This window comes from Balaenoptera physalus (genome assembly GCF_965194825.1).
Source record: "Balaenoptera physalus genome assembly, chromosome: 19".
Classification (NCBI taxonomy): domain Eukaryota; kingdom Metazoa; phylum Chordata; class Mammalia; order Artiodactyla; family Balaenopteridae; genus Balaenoptera; species Balaenoptera physalus.
The window spans coordinates 13,718,476-13,731,791 of NC_138900.1; the positions used below are offsets into that span (position 1 = coordinate 13,718,476).

Below are 13,316 nucleotides of genomic sequence, written 5' to 3' on the forward strand. Positions count from 1 at the left end.
GTTCAAGGAACTAAGATCCCGCATGCCATGCAGTGCGGCCAAAAAAAAAAAAAAAGGTATAGTTCTAATAGCTCCTGTTAATTGTGCACATACCATGTGCCAGACACTGTACTTCATGCTTTATAGTTATACTGTTTTTATATTATATTGATACTGTCATTTATAAATATAACTATATTTATATTTATACTGTTGTATTTATTCAATATCACAATTAAGTATTTATATTATATTTATAAATAATTATGTGAATTGTTCCTAATGTTTTTGAATAATATTCTATTAGTTATAAATTACATAGTAATTTTTAATTATCATTTTCTATTATCATTTTCTATTATCCCATTGAAGGTAGGAAGAAAAGTTCAGAGAGGTGAGTTCACTTGCCCGAGGTCACTCAGCAAGGTGACAGAGTCAAAATTTGAACCTAGTTCCAAGTGTTTCCAGCCTTTGGCTCGTAACCATTGCATTACCCTGGTCAAGGCGGAAGACAGCATCTGGGGGACCAGGAGGGAGCAGTGTTAGCTGGGTGGCCATGCATAATAGCAGATTGTTGTCAGTGTCGCGTTGTGCTGGTGTGTGTTTATTGAGCCTTTATCGTGTGCCAGGCACCGTGCTAAAGGCTTTCACAATAAGAATATGGCAAATGCTCATATGGCATTTAGCAAGGGCCCTACTCTAAGTACTGTTATGTGGATTAATTCATTTACTTCTTATACCAGCATCCTGAGGTGGATACTGTCCTTGTCTCCATGAGGCCCTGAGGTGGAATCATGTGTGAAAGCTTGTGGAGGAGTTGGAATCTGGCTCCAGGCAGCCTGGCTCCATAGGCTGTTCCTTTAGCCCCCATACTTTCTATTATCCCTTGTAATCTTCACAACAATCCTATAGTGTAGGAAGAAATATCACCCATTTTACAGATGAGGAAACTGAGGCCCAGACTTGGACTCACCCACAGAGCCACAGACTTGAACCACTGTCTGTCTGATCAGCTCATGCACACACCTGACCCTGTTCCTGTCTGGTGGGAGGCCAGGAACTCCAAAGAGCCTCTGAAGGGCCTTGGCCAGACTCCCAGATGCCAGGGGCCCTGTCTCTCCCTGAGGTCCCAGCCTCCCTAACCTTCCTGTGCAGCTCCTTAATTTTGCCTTTGGCTTGTGCCATTTCAGCTTGCTGATTAGTAAGCAGTCATGTTACAAAAATTGTCTATTTTCCCCCAGATTAGGTTTTTATTTGTTTGTTGCTATACAAAAGGTTTAAGTTTTATACAGTTCAACAGGTCCTTTGTTTATATTATAGATGCAAGATTTCCAATCTTGGTTAAGAAAATCTCCTAGCTCCTTGGGAGTGGGAATGCCGGGCAGTGGGGTGGGGCGGGGAGGCAGCCTCTTCTTCCTTCTCTCTCCCCCTCCTTGGCTTGTCCTTCTTGGAGTGGGGAGTGGGGGCAGGGCTGTTTGATATCTCCTTGTCAATTTATAAGCTCTCTTTATATATTATAGCTACTAATTCTACGCTGTCCCAAGTGTTGCAGAATTTTCCCCAAGTCTTTTGTACATTGCCTTGCAATGGTTTTTGTTATGCAAATATGTCTAATATCTTAAGATTGGTTAGGAAGATCTCCTGCTCCTGGGGAGGTGGGGGGGGGGTTTCCCTCCCCATCTCCTCTCTCCCCCCTCTTCCTTCCCCTCCAGGGTCTCTCTCTCCTTTTCTCCAGCTTCTCCATTCCCAAGGGCCTCCCTCCCGGGAAGGGGACCTGCCCAGCGCGGAGGCCCAGCTCCCCTCCCCCTCTTTGGGCCTCTTGGTATTTGGAAGGGGGTTGTCCATTCCTTGTCAATTTTTAAGAGCTCCTCCTCCCTATAACTATTAACCCTATGCTACCCTCTGTATTACAAGCCACTGGTCCTGTCATTTGCCACATTAAATCTTAAGCTGCTGAGTTTTATACAAATAAGTCCGTCTTGTATTCATCTGTTGTGGGTTTCCGACCTAGGTTGGGAAGACTCCCCGCTCCTAAGCGCCCTCCTCTTCCCTCCCTAAGTCCTTATCTCGCAGCTTTTCCTTTCCCACGGGTCAGGATAATAAAAGGGCGGGAGGGCGCTGCCCTGCAGTGTCAACATGTCCCCTCTGTGCTCACTGCTGTTGGGCTTGGCCCTGGCGGCCGTCCCCGGCGTCCGAGGCGCCTGCCCGCAGCCCGCCGACCTCAAGAACGCCAACGGGACGCGCACGTGCGCCAAGCTCTACGACAAGAGCGACCCCTACTACGAGCGCTGCTGCGGCGGCGCCGAGCTGTCGGTGCAGCCGGGCACCGACCTGCCCTACCTGCCCTCTGGCTGGAGGAACGTCATCTCGTCCCTCGTGGTGGGCCAGCGCTGCGAGCTCGTCGTGTGGTCCCTTCGCGGCAAGGCCGGCAAGACGCGCAAATTCTCGTCCGGCACCTACCCGCGCCTGGAAGAGTACCGCCGCGGCATCTTCGGGGACTGGTCCAACTCCATCTCCTCGCTCTACTGCAGGTGCCCGCCCGCTGGCCCGCGCCCGTAGGGACCCGGCCCTCCAGTTCGCACATCCACCTGCCTAGCTCCCAGCCGAGCACCCGGGCTCCAGCCCCATCATCCAGACCGCTGAGCCTCTAACCCAAATTGGGCGTCCTTAGAACCAGTCCCGGAGGTCCCCCTTCTCCTCACCCACGCCCCCTCCCCCAAGCCCATGCCCCTTGGATCTCCCAGACCCAACTCTGGGATTCCCAGGCTCAGAAGCTGACCCAGTAATCCAGCCTCCATTCTGGGAGCACCTTCTCCAACCTCAGATCCCAGAGCTCTCAGACCCAACTCTGGGACTCCCAGATTCCAAACCTGACCCAGACCTCAAGACCCCAGACCCAATTCTAGGAATACCCTATCTAGCCCTCATGCTCCACCCTCCTAGACCCTCTAGATCAGCCTTGGCCCCAGAAACCAGTTCCAGAGCCCCTGTTAAGGTTCTGAAGCCCCCAGACCCAACTTTGGAGGCCCCTGAGCCCACCCTGGACTCACATATCCAAGCTCACAGACCCGGGGGCCCTAAATGTAGCCAGGGCACCCTCTAAAACCCCCCCACCTGTCCCTCTACCCCCAAGAACTCCAAGAGCCCCCAGCCCCAAACTCCCAGGCCAGGATGCCTAGCTCCTGAACTTGGAGTCCAGCCCGGGACACCCCCCCCCCATCTCAGGCTTCTTAGAACACCTCCCACCTGGCACCCCCTGGTAATAATTTTTGATTCTGTGGCAGGTGCTACTGATACCTTAGCAGTTCCTCATCTCCATCCCCCGCAAAGTGCTGAGCCCCTCACCTGGCCTTGTCCGTGGGGTCTGCTGAAGTCCGCAAGACCCAGAAGAGAGCTCACCACCTGCCTCCACCGCCCTGCCTTCCCTGTAATACAGCTGTTATGAACTTGTCCCTGTCTGCCATCTATTTGTGCCTGGGACCCAAGCCCATGCAGATGCGGGTCGGGATGGAGGAGAGAGCAGGGTGGTCAGGCCTGGATCAGCCCATACTTGGGACAATGCCGTGAATGGGGACACACCCATAGATTCTGACATGGATTTAGGTGTGGACACACACCCCCACACAGGACATCTGGGTGACATGCCATGGTACTGCCGGTTGATTGTTAAACATTGAAAGGCTTCCCACACTTTTTGGTGGATAGCCCTTCTCTGAATGCCCCCCAGCTGTTCAGGCCTGCCAGGGCCTCCAGACTCCCTCAGGATTTATGAATAGGACAGTAGGAGGCCTTCAAGGACACTGCTCCAGGCTAGGGCCAGGGTCTGTTTTGCAATCTGGCCACAGCCCAGGACTTATGGGTTGTGAAGTGCTTTCAGTGCCCCTCTACCCAACACATGGAGAACACTTTAGTTCTAATTTGTATATTTTTGAAAATTCGAATTTGCAATTTACTACTCCCAAGGATAAGGGCCCTTGATGGGTACCTGGGTTTGGGGGATCTGGAGGAGTGAGAGAAGAGAAATGAGGGGTCTTGGGGGGAGAAGAAGTAGGGGGACAGCTCTGGGGGATGATAACTTGGGATTGGAGGAGGAAGGGAATCTGCGGGGATTCTGAGTTAAGAGACATGGGAGAAGAGGTAAGTGGAGAGGCTACGAGGCCATAAATTGGGGATACGTGAAGAGATCAGAGGTCAAGGGAGGTACTGGAGGATCAAGGATTAGAGGATGTGCAAGTTGGAAAGTGGGAAATGAACGCAGTGAAGTTTTTTTTTTTTTTCTGGCCACCACGCACGGTATGCGGTATCTTAGTTCCCCTACCAGGGCTCGAACCTGCGCCCCCTGCAGTGGAAGCACAGAGTCTTAAACACGGGACCGCCCGGGAAGTCCCTTGGTGAAGTTCTAAGGATCAAACACCACGGAAATAATCAGCATCCTTGGGCACATGTATTTATTCATTCAGTCAGCAAAGATTTATTGAGCCCCTACTATCTGTCAAGCACTGACTCAGGAAGAAGTGGCCACTGCCCTCATGGAAAATGCCAGAGAGTCAGACATTCAAAGATGTGTGAAGATGTCAAATGAGAAACCAAGGGTCAGGCAGGATTACGGGGGCATAGGAGGTGGCACGTGATCCAGGAGCAGCTGAGGGGTCATGAAGGTTTAGAAGGAGCAGGGAGGCGCTCAGGGAACATGGGGAAGCTTAAGGGTCAAGGAGGTGCTAAGGGTTAGGGACTTCTAAGGGTCAGGGAGCTGCTATGGGGTCAGAGAGATGCTAAGACGCCAGAAGTGATAAAGGAACAAGAAGATGCTAAGGGTTCAGGGAGGTGTCAAGGGGTGGATGGATGTGATGAGGGGTCAGGACGGGCCCGGAGCCAGCCAATCACTCCCTGAACTGCACAGACACGGAGGAGTTGGTCACCCTCGTCCGCAGCAGCCCACCGCGCTCCATCCGGTTCTTGGTCTTGTGCAGGAAGCGGACAAAGCGGACGCCAGGACCGTACTGGCGGAATACGTGGGACACCTGGGGCAGCACCGGGGTCACGAAGAAGTTCTTATGAGGGACCCGTAAACGCTGCTCTCCTCCCTCTGTGAGGTCTTGGGACACGAAAGCATGTGTGCGGGTGGCAGACGGGTTAGGGAGTCTCACCTGGACCCAGTGGCCTGGGGGGCCTCTCCCAGAGGTCCGGGGGGCCACGTGGTGCTGGGCGATGACTGTGCGGCGGTCAGCTGCCAGCAGCCAGACGTGCAGCTCATACACACACACGTCCAGTCGGCTGTCCTCATACCTGGGGGTGGGGACCAGGCCTTCAGCTGCCTCCACTGCCCCTACCTCCCTGCCCCAAACCCTGCCTCAGTCGCCAGTCAACACACACTCACTGGCACCCGCTTTGTGTGCCAGGGCTGGGTGGTGCTGGCACCACAGCAGTGACCAAGACAGCCCCACACCCCGCCCTCATGGGATTCATGGTCCAGTGGGGGAGGTGGGCATGTCATCGGGCAGTGACAAACAGGAATGGTCAGCGCCGGTATGGGGGAAATCTGGGCCACTGGAGGATAATGCATGTGACCCAACCTGGGGGCGGCCAGGGGAAGGCTTCCTGGTGGAGCCACATGTACCGACTCGTGAAGGAGAGAGGGGACTTCGCCTCGAGAAAAGAGGGTGGCCAGCACCCAAGGAAGAAGAAACAACCTCTGGGCTGGCACACTGAAAGGACGGAAAGACTCAGAGAGAAGGGGCCACGGAGGTGGGCAGGGCTGGGTCCTGCACTGGCAGGACGGTCTCTGGGAGGATGGCGTGAGGCTTGCGCTTCGGGGAGGCCCTGTGTGCGAGCTGGCTGGGCAGGCCGGTGGGGCAGACGCACATACCAGTCCATGACCGTGATGTGTGGCCGCTCAACATCAAGCAGCTCCTCCCACAAGCCCTCCGCCAGAAGGTCCACACCCTGCTGCTTCACGGTCCAGCTGTGAGAGACAGCACGGGGGAGGTGGGGTCTGCCACCTGCCGGGATTCTCCCAGGTCAGCCTGGTCCCAGCAAGCAGGACAGCCTGACCATTGCACCCTGGAAGTGATGTCAAGGGCACCGGCATAAGGGCACTGAGAGCTCACTCAGCCTACCTCACGGTCTCAGTTCCCATGAACTCCTCTGAGGGTAATGCATCCTGAGCCCCGTGTTGCAGATGGGGAAACCGAGGCTCACAAAGGGAAGTGACTTGTCAAGATCGAGCAGCAGAGAAGTGGCAGAGCTGGGATCCCAACCCAGGTGCCTGTGACTCTGAGCCTCTGAGTTGCACCATCCCACCCACCGTTCAGAAGCAGGGCCTGGTTTAATGGCAGATAGCTGGTGGCCTGGGTGACCCTCCCCTCCCACGGAAAGAGGCTGAGCATAGGAACGATATTAACTGTTATTTATTTAACACCTACTATGTGCAGGCTACTCCCAGCCAGACCCTATGGCGTGTGTTTTATGGGCACGCTCTTATGACTAACCCTGTTTACAGAGCAGGAGACTAAGGCCCAGAGAGGCAAAGACCGTTTCTCCAGGTCCCACAGCGAGGAAGGCCGGAACAAGGAATCACAGGCAGGCCACCGTGGGTCCTGGCCACTCACCTGAGGCCCTGCTGGAGCTCCTCCGTCTTAATGTCCCAGCCGCGGAAATTGCCTGGCGGGTGGACGAGCAAAGGATTAGAATGTGCCCATTCTCCAGGGCCACCCCCTCAGCACCGGGCTAGCCACGAAGCGCTTACCCAGAGTCTCCAGGGGTTGCTGCGTGGGACCAGTAGGGGGCGCTGGCTCATAAATGTTGATGCCTGAAATGCGCAGGGAAGCAGAGCCTCAGGCGCGCTGAAGCTGCCCCTCTGCCGAATGCTCCCCAGTTTCTAACCCCAGGGCGGGCTGGAAGAGCAGGAATCAGTGCCCTGCTGCCAGACCAGACCAGCCAGGCAGGGGTGAGTGGTGAGTCATGGCCCTGGGAGAGCCCTGAGAATGTCCTGGGGGCAGAGGGACAATGCTCGGAGAGGGAGGGCGTTGTGGTGAGACAGAGGGACAGAGAGAGAGGCACCAAGAAAAAGATAGAATATGGGCGGAGGGAGGGAGAGATACAGGGTGAGACAAAGAAACACAGGGAGAGATAGACGGAGACACATGACGTAGAAAGAAACAGAGATGCCGGTGGGACAAAGAGACACAAGGAGACAGAGAGAGGCACAATGACAAAAAGGGACAGAGACGGATGTAGAGGAATAAAAAGACAGAGGGACACTAATAGACAAAGACGGAGAAACAGAGTAGAGAGACAAGCAAACAGACGGAAAGAAGAAGAGACAGACGGTCTGGGTGAGCGAGCCTGGGGGAAGAAGACGGAGACGTCTCCAGCCCCGCGCGGACTTCTGTCCCGCACCTTCGGGGTTGGGAGAGCGGAGCAGGTTGCGGTAGAGCGGCCGCTGCAGGAAGAGCAGCTTCCAGGTGAGGCGCGGGGGCAGCTCCAGGCTCCCGCCCGGCGGCGCCCACTCCTGTAGCAGCAGCTGCTGTGCGTAGGCCTCGGTCGGCTGCTCAGGCGCGGGCAGCCCGGGGGTCTCGGGAGCCGCGGGTGACGGCGGCTCCTGGGGGCTCGCGGGTTCCTCCATCCCGCCACCGAGCGCCGGTCCTTCCCGCACCTCCTCCATCCGTCGGGTCTGGGCGACTGTCCCGGCTCCTCTGCAGGGCTCGGGGTTAACCCAGGGCGGGAGAGGGCGGAGCGCCTCGGCTGGCATTTAAACGATGGGTGTGTTGGGGGAAGGATCTGGGGCCCCAGGCCCTCCTCCCTCAGATCCAGCAGTCGAGGTCACAGCGTCTCCTTTTCCCAGACTGCAGAAGTCCGGGTCCCGGCCCTGCTCCGTTTCCCAAGCCTCCTGCCCCAGTTTCCCCAGGGCCAGCTGAGGACCCAGACACCAGCCCTGGGAGAGGGGTGGGACCAAGGCGCTAATGCCAGGGCTCCGGGGCACATCCACCTCTTTAAGATCCCGCATGGCAGGCTTCCCTGGTGGCGCAGTGGTTGAGAAATCTGCCTGCCAATGCAGGGGACGCGGGTTCGAGCCCTGGTCTGGGAAGATCCCATATGCCGCGGAGCAATTAGGCCCGTGAGCCACAATTATTGAGCCTGCGCTCCGCAACAAGAGAGGCCACGATAATGAGAGGCCCGCGCACAGCGATGAAGAGTGGCCCCCACGTGCCACAACTAGAGAAAGCCCTCGCACAGAAACGAAGACCCAACACAGCCATAAATAATAAAGAAATAAAATAAAAGACAAAACTGTAGTTCCCAGAGGCTCTCATTATAAAAAAAAAAAAAAAAGATCCCACATGGCAGGATTAGAGGTTAATTAATGAAGCCCCGCTCTTCCCACCTCCCTCAGCTAGGCAGTAAGGGGTGGGGGGTGGGGGGCGGGAGGGTAGGTCCTGCCTCTGCCGGTTCCTCCTCTGCCCTGACATGGGACACAACCTTGGGACCTGACATTTCCTGTTCTGGAAACATAGTGGGGGTGCAGTGGAGGTCAGAGAGAGACCTGGTGCCTGAGATGGGGAACATCAGGGAGACACTGAGATAGCGCCAGAGAGGGAAGCAGCAACCCCTCCTGGGTATCAGGGTGCCTTGCATCCCTTCCTGGGGCTGGGGCAGGTGGCACAGCTGCCAAAGCCTTCTCCCTCGGAGGTCATAGGGAGTTTGGAGTGAAGGCTGGAGTGATGGTAGGGGCAGGAGGTCGGGGTGCGGAGGAAGTGGGGTGGCAGGGGAACCTGTAGGGCCAGATGCCCACAGCCACTTTCTGCCCGTGCCACATCCCACACCCGGCCCCGGTAAGCACAGGCTCAGAGTCCCACACAGGTAACCAGTAACAAGTGCCACAGTGAGCGCTTTCTGCTTGCTAGGTGCTGTACTAAGCGCTTACAAGTTCATTTCATCCTCTAACGACGTAGGTGCTACTACTGTGGGCATTTTATAGGTAAAAGAAAGAATAGAGAACGTGTGTGGAGCTCCAGCATCCGCCTGCACACCAACCCTGAGTGGGGAACTGTTGTTATCCCCATTTCACGGATGAGGAAACAGAGTCCCACCTCACAGGCCTGGTCCCATACTGCCCCAGATAACCCCATATGCTTCCACGGGTGCTTCCTGCCTCAGATTCCCGCAAGACCCTGAGAGACACATACTGCAGACATACAGAACTGAGCTCACACCGGAATGATGATGCTTGAGGAAACTGAGACTCAGAGAGGTCTAGTAACTCACCCAAGGTTGCACAGCTGGTATGTGGCAAGTTGGCACAGAGTCTCAGTGAGATACACAGGGATTCAGATTCAAACTGCCCCTAGAGAGAAACACTGGCTCAACACAGAAACAGACAGGAGAAAATGGTTACATTTATTGTCTGTCTTTAACTCATTAAATCTTACAATCCTGGGAGGTGGGAACTGGTAATAGTACCTCCATTGACAGATTGGGGAACTGAGGCAAGAGAGGTGAAGTGACCTGTCCTGGGAAACTTGGGAATTAGCCAGGGCCCTGGGAGGAGGGAGGGCCCATGGAAGCGGGCAAACCAACTAATGTGCAATAGCCCCGCTGCACCTGGAAGTCTCCAGGAAATTTCCAAACACTCGCAGAGCCCACAACACACGCACAACCGGAAATACTCCCTTGGCCACTACAAGCACACAAACCCACACCCTTGTCTGGCTGCCTGCCCACCTGTCTTCATTGGAGGAGGAGGATGAGGAGGAGGGGGGGGAGGGGGAAAAGAGGGGGAGGAAGAGGAGGAAAGGACAGAGAGAGAAGGAGTGTCTGTCTAGTGGACTCAGAGCTGTCCCCCGGTCAGAATCCAGGGCAGGGAGTGGCTCGGAGCCAGAAACCCAAAAAAAAGCGCAGCAAGTCTATAGAATGGGGATCAACACCCCTCCTCTGTCTGCCCCCCTCCTGCCATGGTGTCCACATTATCTCCCTCCTAGGGTCCTCACCCCCTTCTCTTACACACACACACACACACACACACACACACACACACACGCCACAGCCAGAGGGGTCTTATGAAAGGTTAAACCCAGGCAGTCACTCCCCCTCTTAAACCTGCCATGGCTCCCCAGTGCAGGATAAAAATCCCAGCTCTTCGCCAGCATTAGAGACCCTGGATTTCTGCTCCCTGTTCTATCCCATCTTAGGGACTTTGCTCAGAAAGTTCTTTCCACACAGAATGCCCTTCCCTCTTACCCATATCCCCATACTCAGTGGTTCCCAAACTTTAGGGCTCATTAGATTCACCCAGGGAGCTTATTTTAAATGTGTATTTTCAAGCCCCACTCCCAGGAGTCTAATTCAGTCCCTCTGGGCCCCAGAATCTAAAATTTTAGAAGCACCCACCCCATCATTCCATACTATGAGAAACATTTTTACTTAAATCTGAGGGATCCAGGGGCACAACCAGGGCCATACAAAGCCAAGTGTCTTCAACATTAGATCTCAAACGTCTCCTTTCTCCACCTTCTGAGCGGTAAAGGTCCCAGTGTGGGGACTCAAGCTCTAAAAGGCTGTTTTGCAGAAGGGCCAAGGCCTGGATGACCAACGCAGCATGCCTCCCCACAAGCCACCTCTCATGTGTCGTGAAACATTAAAAAGTACGAGCGATGGTGTGACCACTTTGGAAAACAAATTGACAATCTCTTATAAAACCAGATATGCTCCCACCCTACAACCAATCCATCCCACTCCTGGGGAGTTAGCCATGGCCACCAAAAGACCCACACCCAATGCAGCTTTCCCATGATGACTCCAGAACAAGCCCACCCAAGTGCCCGTCGACAGGCGAGTGGATAAACCAGCCGTGCTATGTCCACACTGTGGGATGCTCTCAGTAAGAAAATGGAATGACTAGCCAAACATGCAGCCATGGATGAACCTAAAAATCCTCACACAGAGTGACAAAAGCCCCGCAGAAATGAGCACGCATTGTGTGATTCCGTTTCTAGAAAATTCTGGACAAGGCAACAGTAATCTAGAACCAGAGAAACAGGTTGGTGGTTTCCTGGGCTGCGGGGCAGGAGCGTGGACTTTCTGGAGTGAGAAAAAAAGCTCTATCTTTCTTTTGTGTGTGTGTATTTTTTTTTTTTTTATTTTTAATTTTTTTTGGTGGCACCTCAGGGCATGAGGGATCTTAGTTCCCCAACCAGGGATCGAACCCATGCCCCCTGCAGTGGAGGCACAGAGTTGTAACCACTGGACCATCAGGGAGGTTCCCAAAAGTTCTATCTTAATTGTGGTGGTAGTTATATGGGTGTATACATTTGCCAAAACTCATCAAACTGTACCTTTAAAATGGGTGTATTTTCTTGTGTGTAAATTATACCTCAATAAGAAACAAAGCAAAAAGGATATGGTAACTCTTTCCACGTACAAACAAGGCAATAGCAACAAGCCTATTGAGTGAAAAAGGCCAGATCTAGAATAGTGGGCCTCATAGGCTACTATTTGTGTGAACAAAAAATATATATGAAAAAAACAAGGATCCATAACTTCCCATTGCCCTTTCTACCTTTTATTCTTTTAACAAATACTTATTAAGCATCCACAGTGGCCAAGGCCTCTGCATTGGGGATATAATGGTGAAAGAACAGACAGATACCTGTCCCCATGGGGCTTCCTCGTGGGAGGAGGGACAGGCTTCAACAGTTCAACAAGTAACTAATTGACAAGCAGCATGAAATGCTTTGATGGTGAAAAAAGGTTGTGATGACAGGGAAGAGCAGCGGGTGGGAAGCCTGTTTTAGCTGAGGTGGTCAGGGAGGGCTTCTCAGAGGAGGTGACATTTGAGCAGAGACCTGAAGAAGAGGGAACAGCAAGTGCAAAGGCCCTGAGGTGGGACCAGGCATGGTGCGTTTGGGGAACAGGAGGGAGGCCAGTGTGGCTGGAATGGAGGGAACGCAGGGGAGATGAGATCAGAGGGAGGATTGGGGGGGGCAGCTCTGTAGGATTTATCTAAGTGTAATAAATGCAAAGTGAAACTATGGGGAAGTTTTTAGCTGGGAAGTGATGAATTGATCTCTGGCTGAGTGAGGGCAGGGAGGGGGCAAGGAAACAATGAGGAAGAAGATGGGGGTGGGAAGGACCAGGGTGGGGCCATAGAGTGACTGGTCGAGGACAGATTTAATATCTTTGCTGATTTGACAGAGAGGAAAGGCTTGATTAGACTTGAGGGTTGAGCAATGGGCAGAAGAAGGTGGCACCATTTGCAGAGAGGGGAAAACGAGGTCAAAACAGATTGAGGGCGAAGAGTGGGCAGGAAATCAAGTATTCTATCTCAGGTGTCAGTACCGGACATCTAAAGGGGTGATGGGAATTCCCTGGCAGTCCAGTGGTTAGGACTCCGAGCTCTCACTGCCGAGGGCCGGGGTTCAATCCCTGGTTGCGAAACAAAGATCCCACAAGCCGCCAACAAAACAAAACAAACAATAGCAATAATGGACCACTTACTGTGTGCCTGGCACTATGTGCTCTATGTCTGTTAATCAAATGCACCCTCTAAGGTAGGTATTATCATTAAACCTATTTCACAGATGAAGAAACTGAGGCACAGAGAGGTGACGTGTCCTGCCCAAGGTCACACAGCCAGAAAGTGGCAGAGCTGGGATTTGAACCCCCGCTGTCTGGCCCCAGAGTCTGCATCCCCAGGGAGGGGAGGGTGGCCCAGGTTAGGGTCCAAGCTCCTCATGCTAGTGTCCAACTCCCAGCATCGTAATCCTTTTCAGCAGCCATCTGACCATGGCTCTGCTCTCCCTGAAACCCTTCCCGGCTCCTCAGACCACCCCCCCCGACCCAGATAAGATTCTAGTTTGCAGCCCCATTTCTAAGTCATCGAGTTGGTCCCAGTGCACCTCAACCCCACCCCTGCTCCTCTCTTTACATCCCAGCAGCTCTGAATTCCACTTATAAGAAGACTCAGAGCTCTTGGGAAAATGACAGGATGAAGCCAGTGCCGGGCACGGTGACAGGGAAGCCTGGGTGGGCTCAGTCTTCTGCCGGAGGTGGGAAGTCAGGCTGGAGTCTGCTGCTCGGTCTGCCCCATCGCACAGTGGATTCATCTCCTATGGCTGCTGTGACGAATTAGCACACGCTTGGTGGCTTAAACAACAGAAATGTATTCTCTCATGGTTCTAGAAGCCAAAAGTCTGAAATCAAGTTGGCAGGCAGCACTCACTCCAGAGGCTCTAGGAGAGAAGCCTTCCTCGCCTCTCCCAGCTCCTGGTGGCAGCCGGCATTCCTTGGTTTGTGGTCGAATCACTCCAGTCTCTGCCTCCGTGGTCACATTGCCTCCTTCG

At 53.8% G+C, this 13,316-nt stretch overlaps 2 protein-coding genes across 3 annotated transcripts; one reads left to right on the forward strand and one right to left on the reverse strand.

Moving 5' to 3' along the window:
* Positions 1-1,894: 1,894 nt before the first annotated feature.
* SYCN (syncollin) lies at positions 1,895-2,538 on the forward strand (the record flags this gene model as incomplete). The annotated part of the gene is made up of 1 exon (XM_082439771.1): positions 1,895-2,538. Exon 1 carries the CDS (start codon positions 2,116-2,118, stop codon positions 2,536-2,538), a length of 423 nt encoding a protein of 140 aa, XP_082295897.1. The 5' UTR covers positions 1,895-2,115.
* A 1,872-nt stretch (positions 2,539-4,410) lies between these two features.
* On the reverse strand, positions 4,411-8,359 carry NCCRP1 (NCCRP1, F-box associated domain containing). 2 transcript variants are annotated; one of them, XM_082437053.1, is made up of 6 exons: positions 7,378-8,359; positions 6,725-6,787; positions 6,588-6,639; positions 5,846-5,941; positions 5,127-5,265; positions 4,411-5,000 (listed from the first exon to the last, which is right to left on the reverse strand). In XM_082437053.1, exons 1-6 carry the CDS (start codon positions 7,727-7,729, stop codon positions 4,860-4,862), a joined length of 843 nt encoding a protein of 280 aa, XP_082293179.1. In that variant the 5' UTR covers positions 7,730-8,359; the 3' UTR covers positions 4,411-4,859. The 2 variants fall into 2 exon arrangements, with proteins under 2 accessions (XP_082293179.1, XP_082293178.1); XM_082437052.1 differs by having other exon boundaries at positions 4,411-5,265.
* Between the last annotated feature and the right edge of the window lie 4,957 nt (positions 8,360-13,316).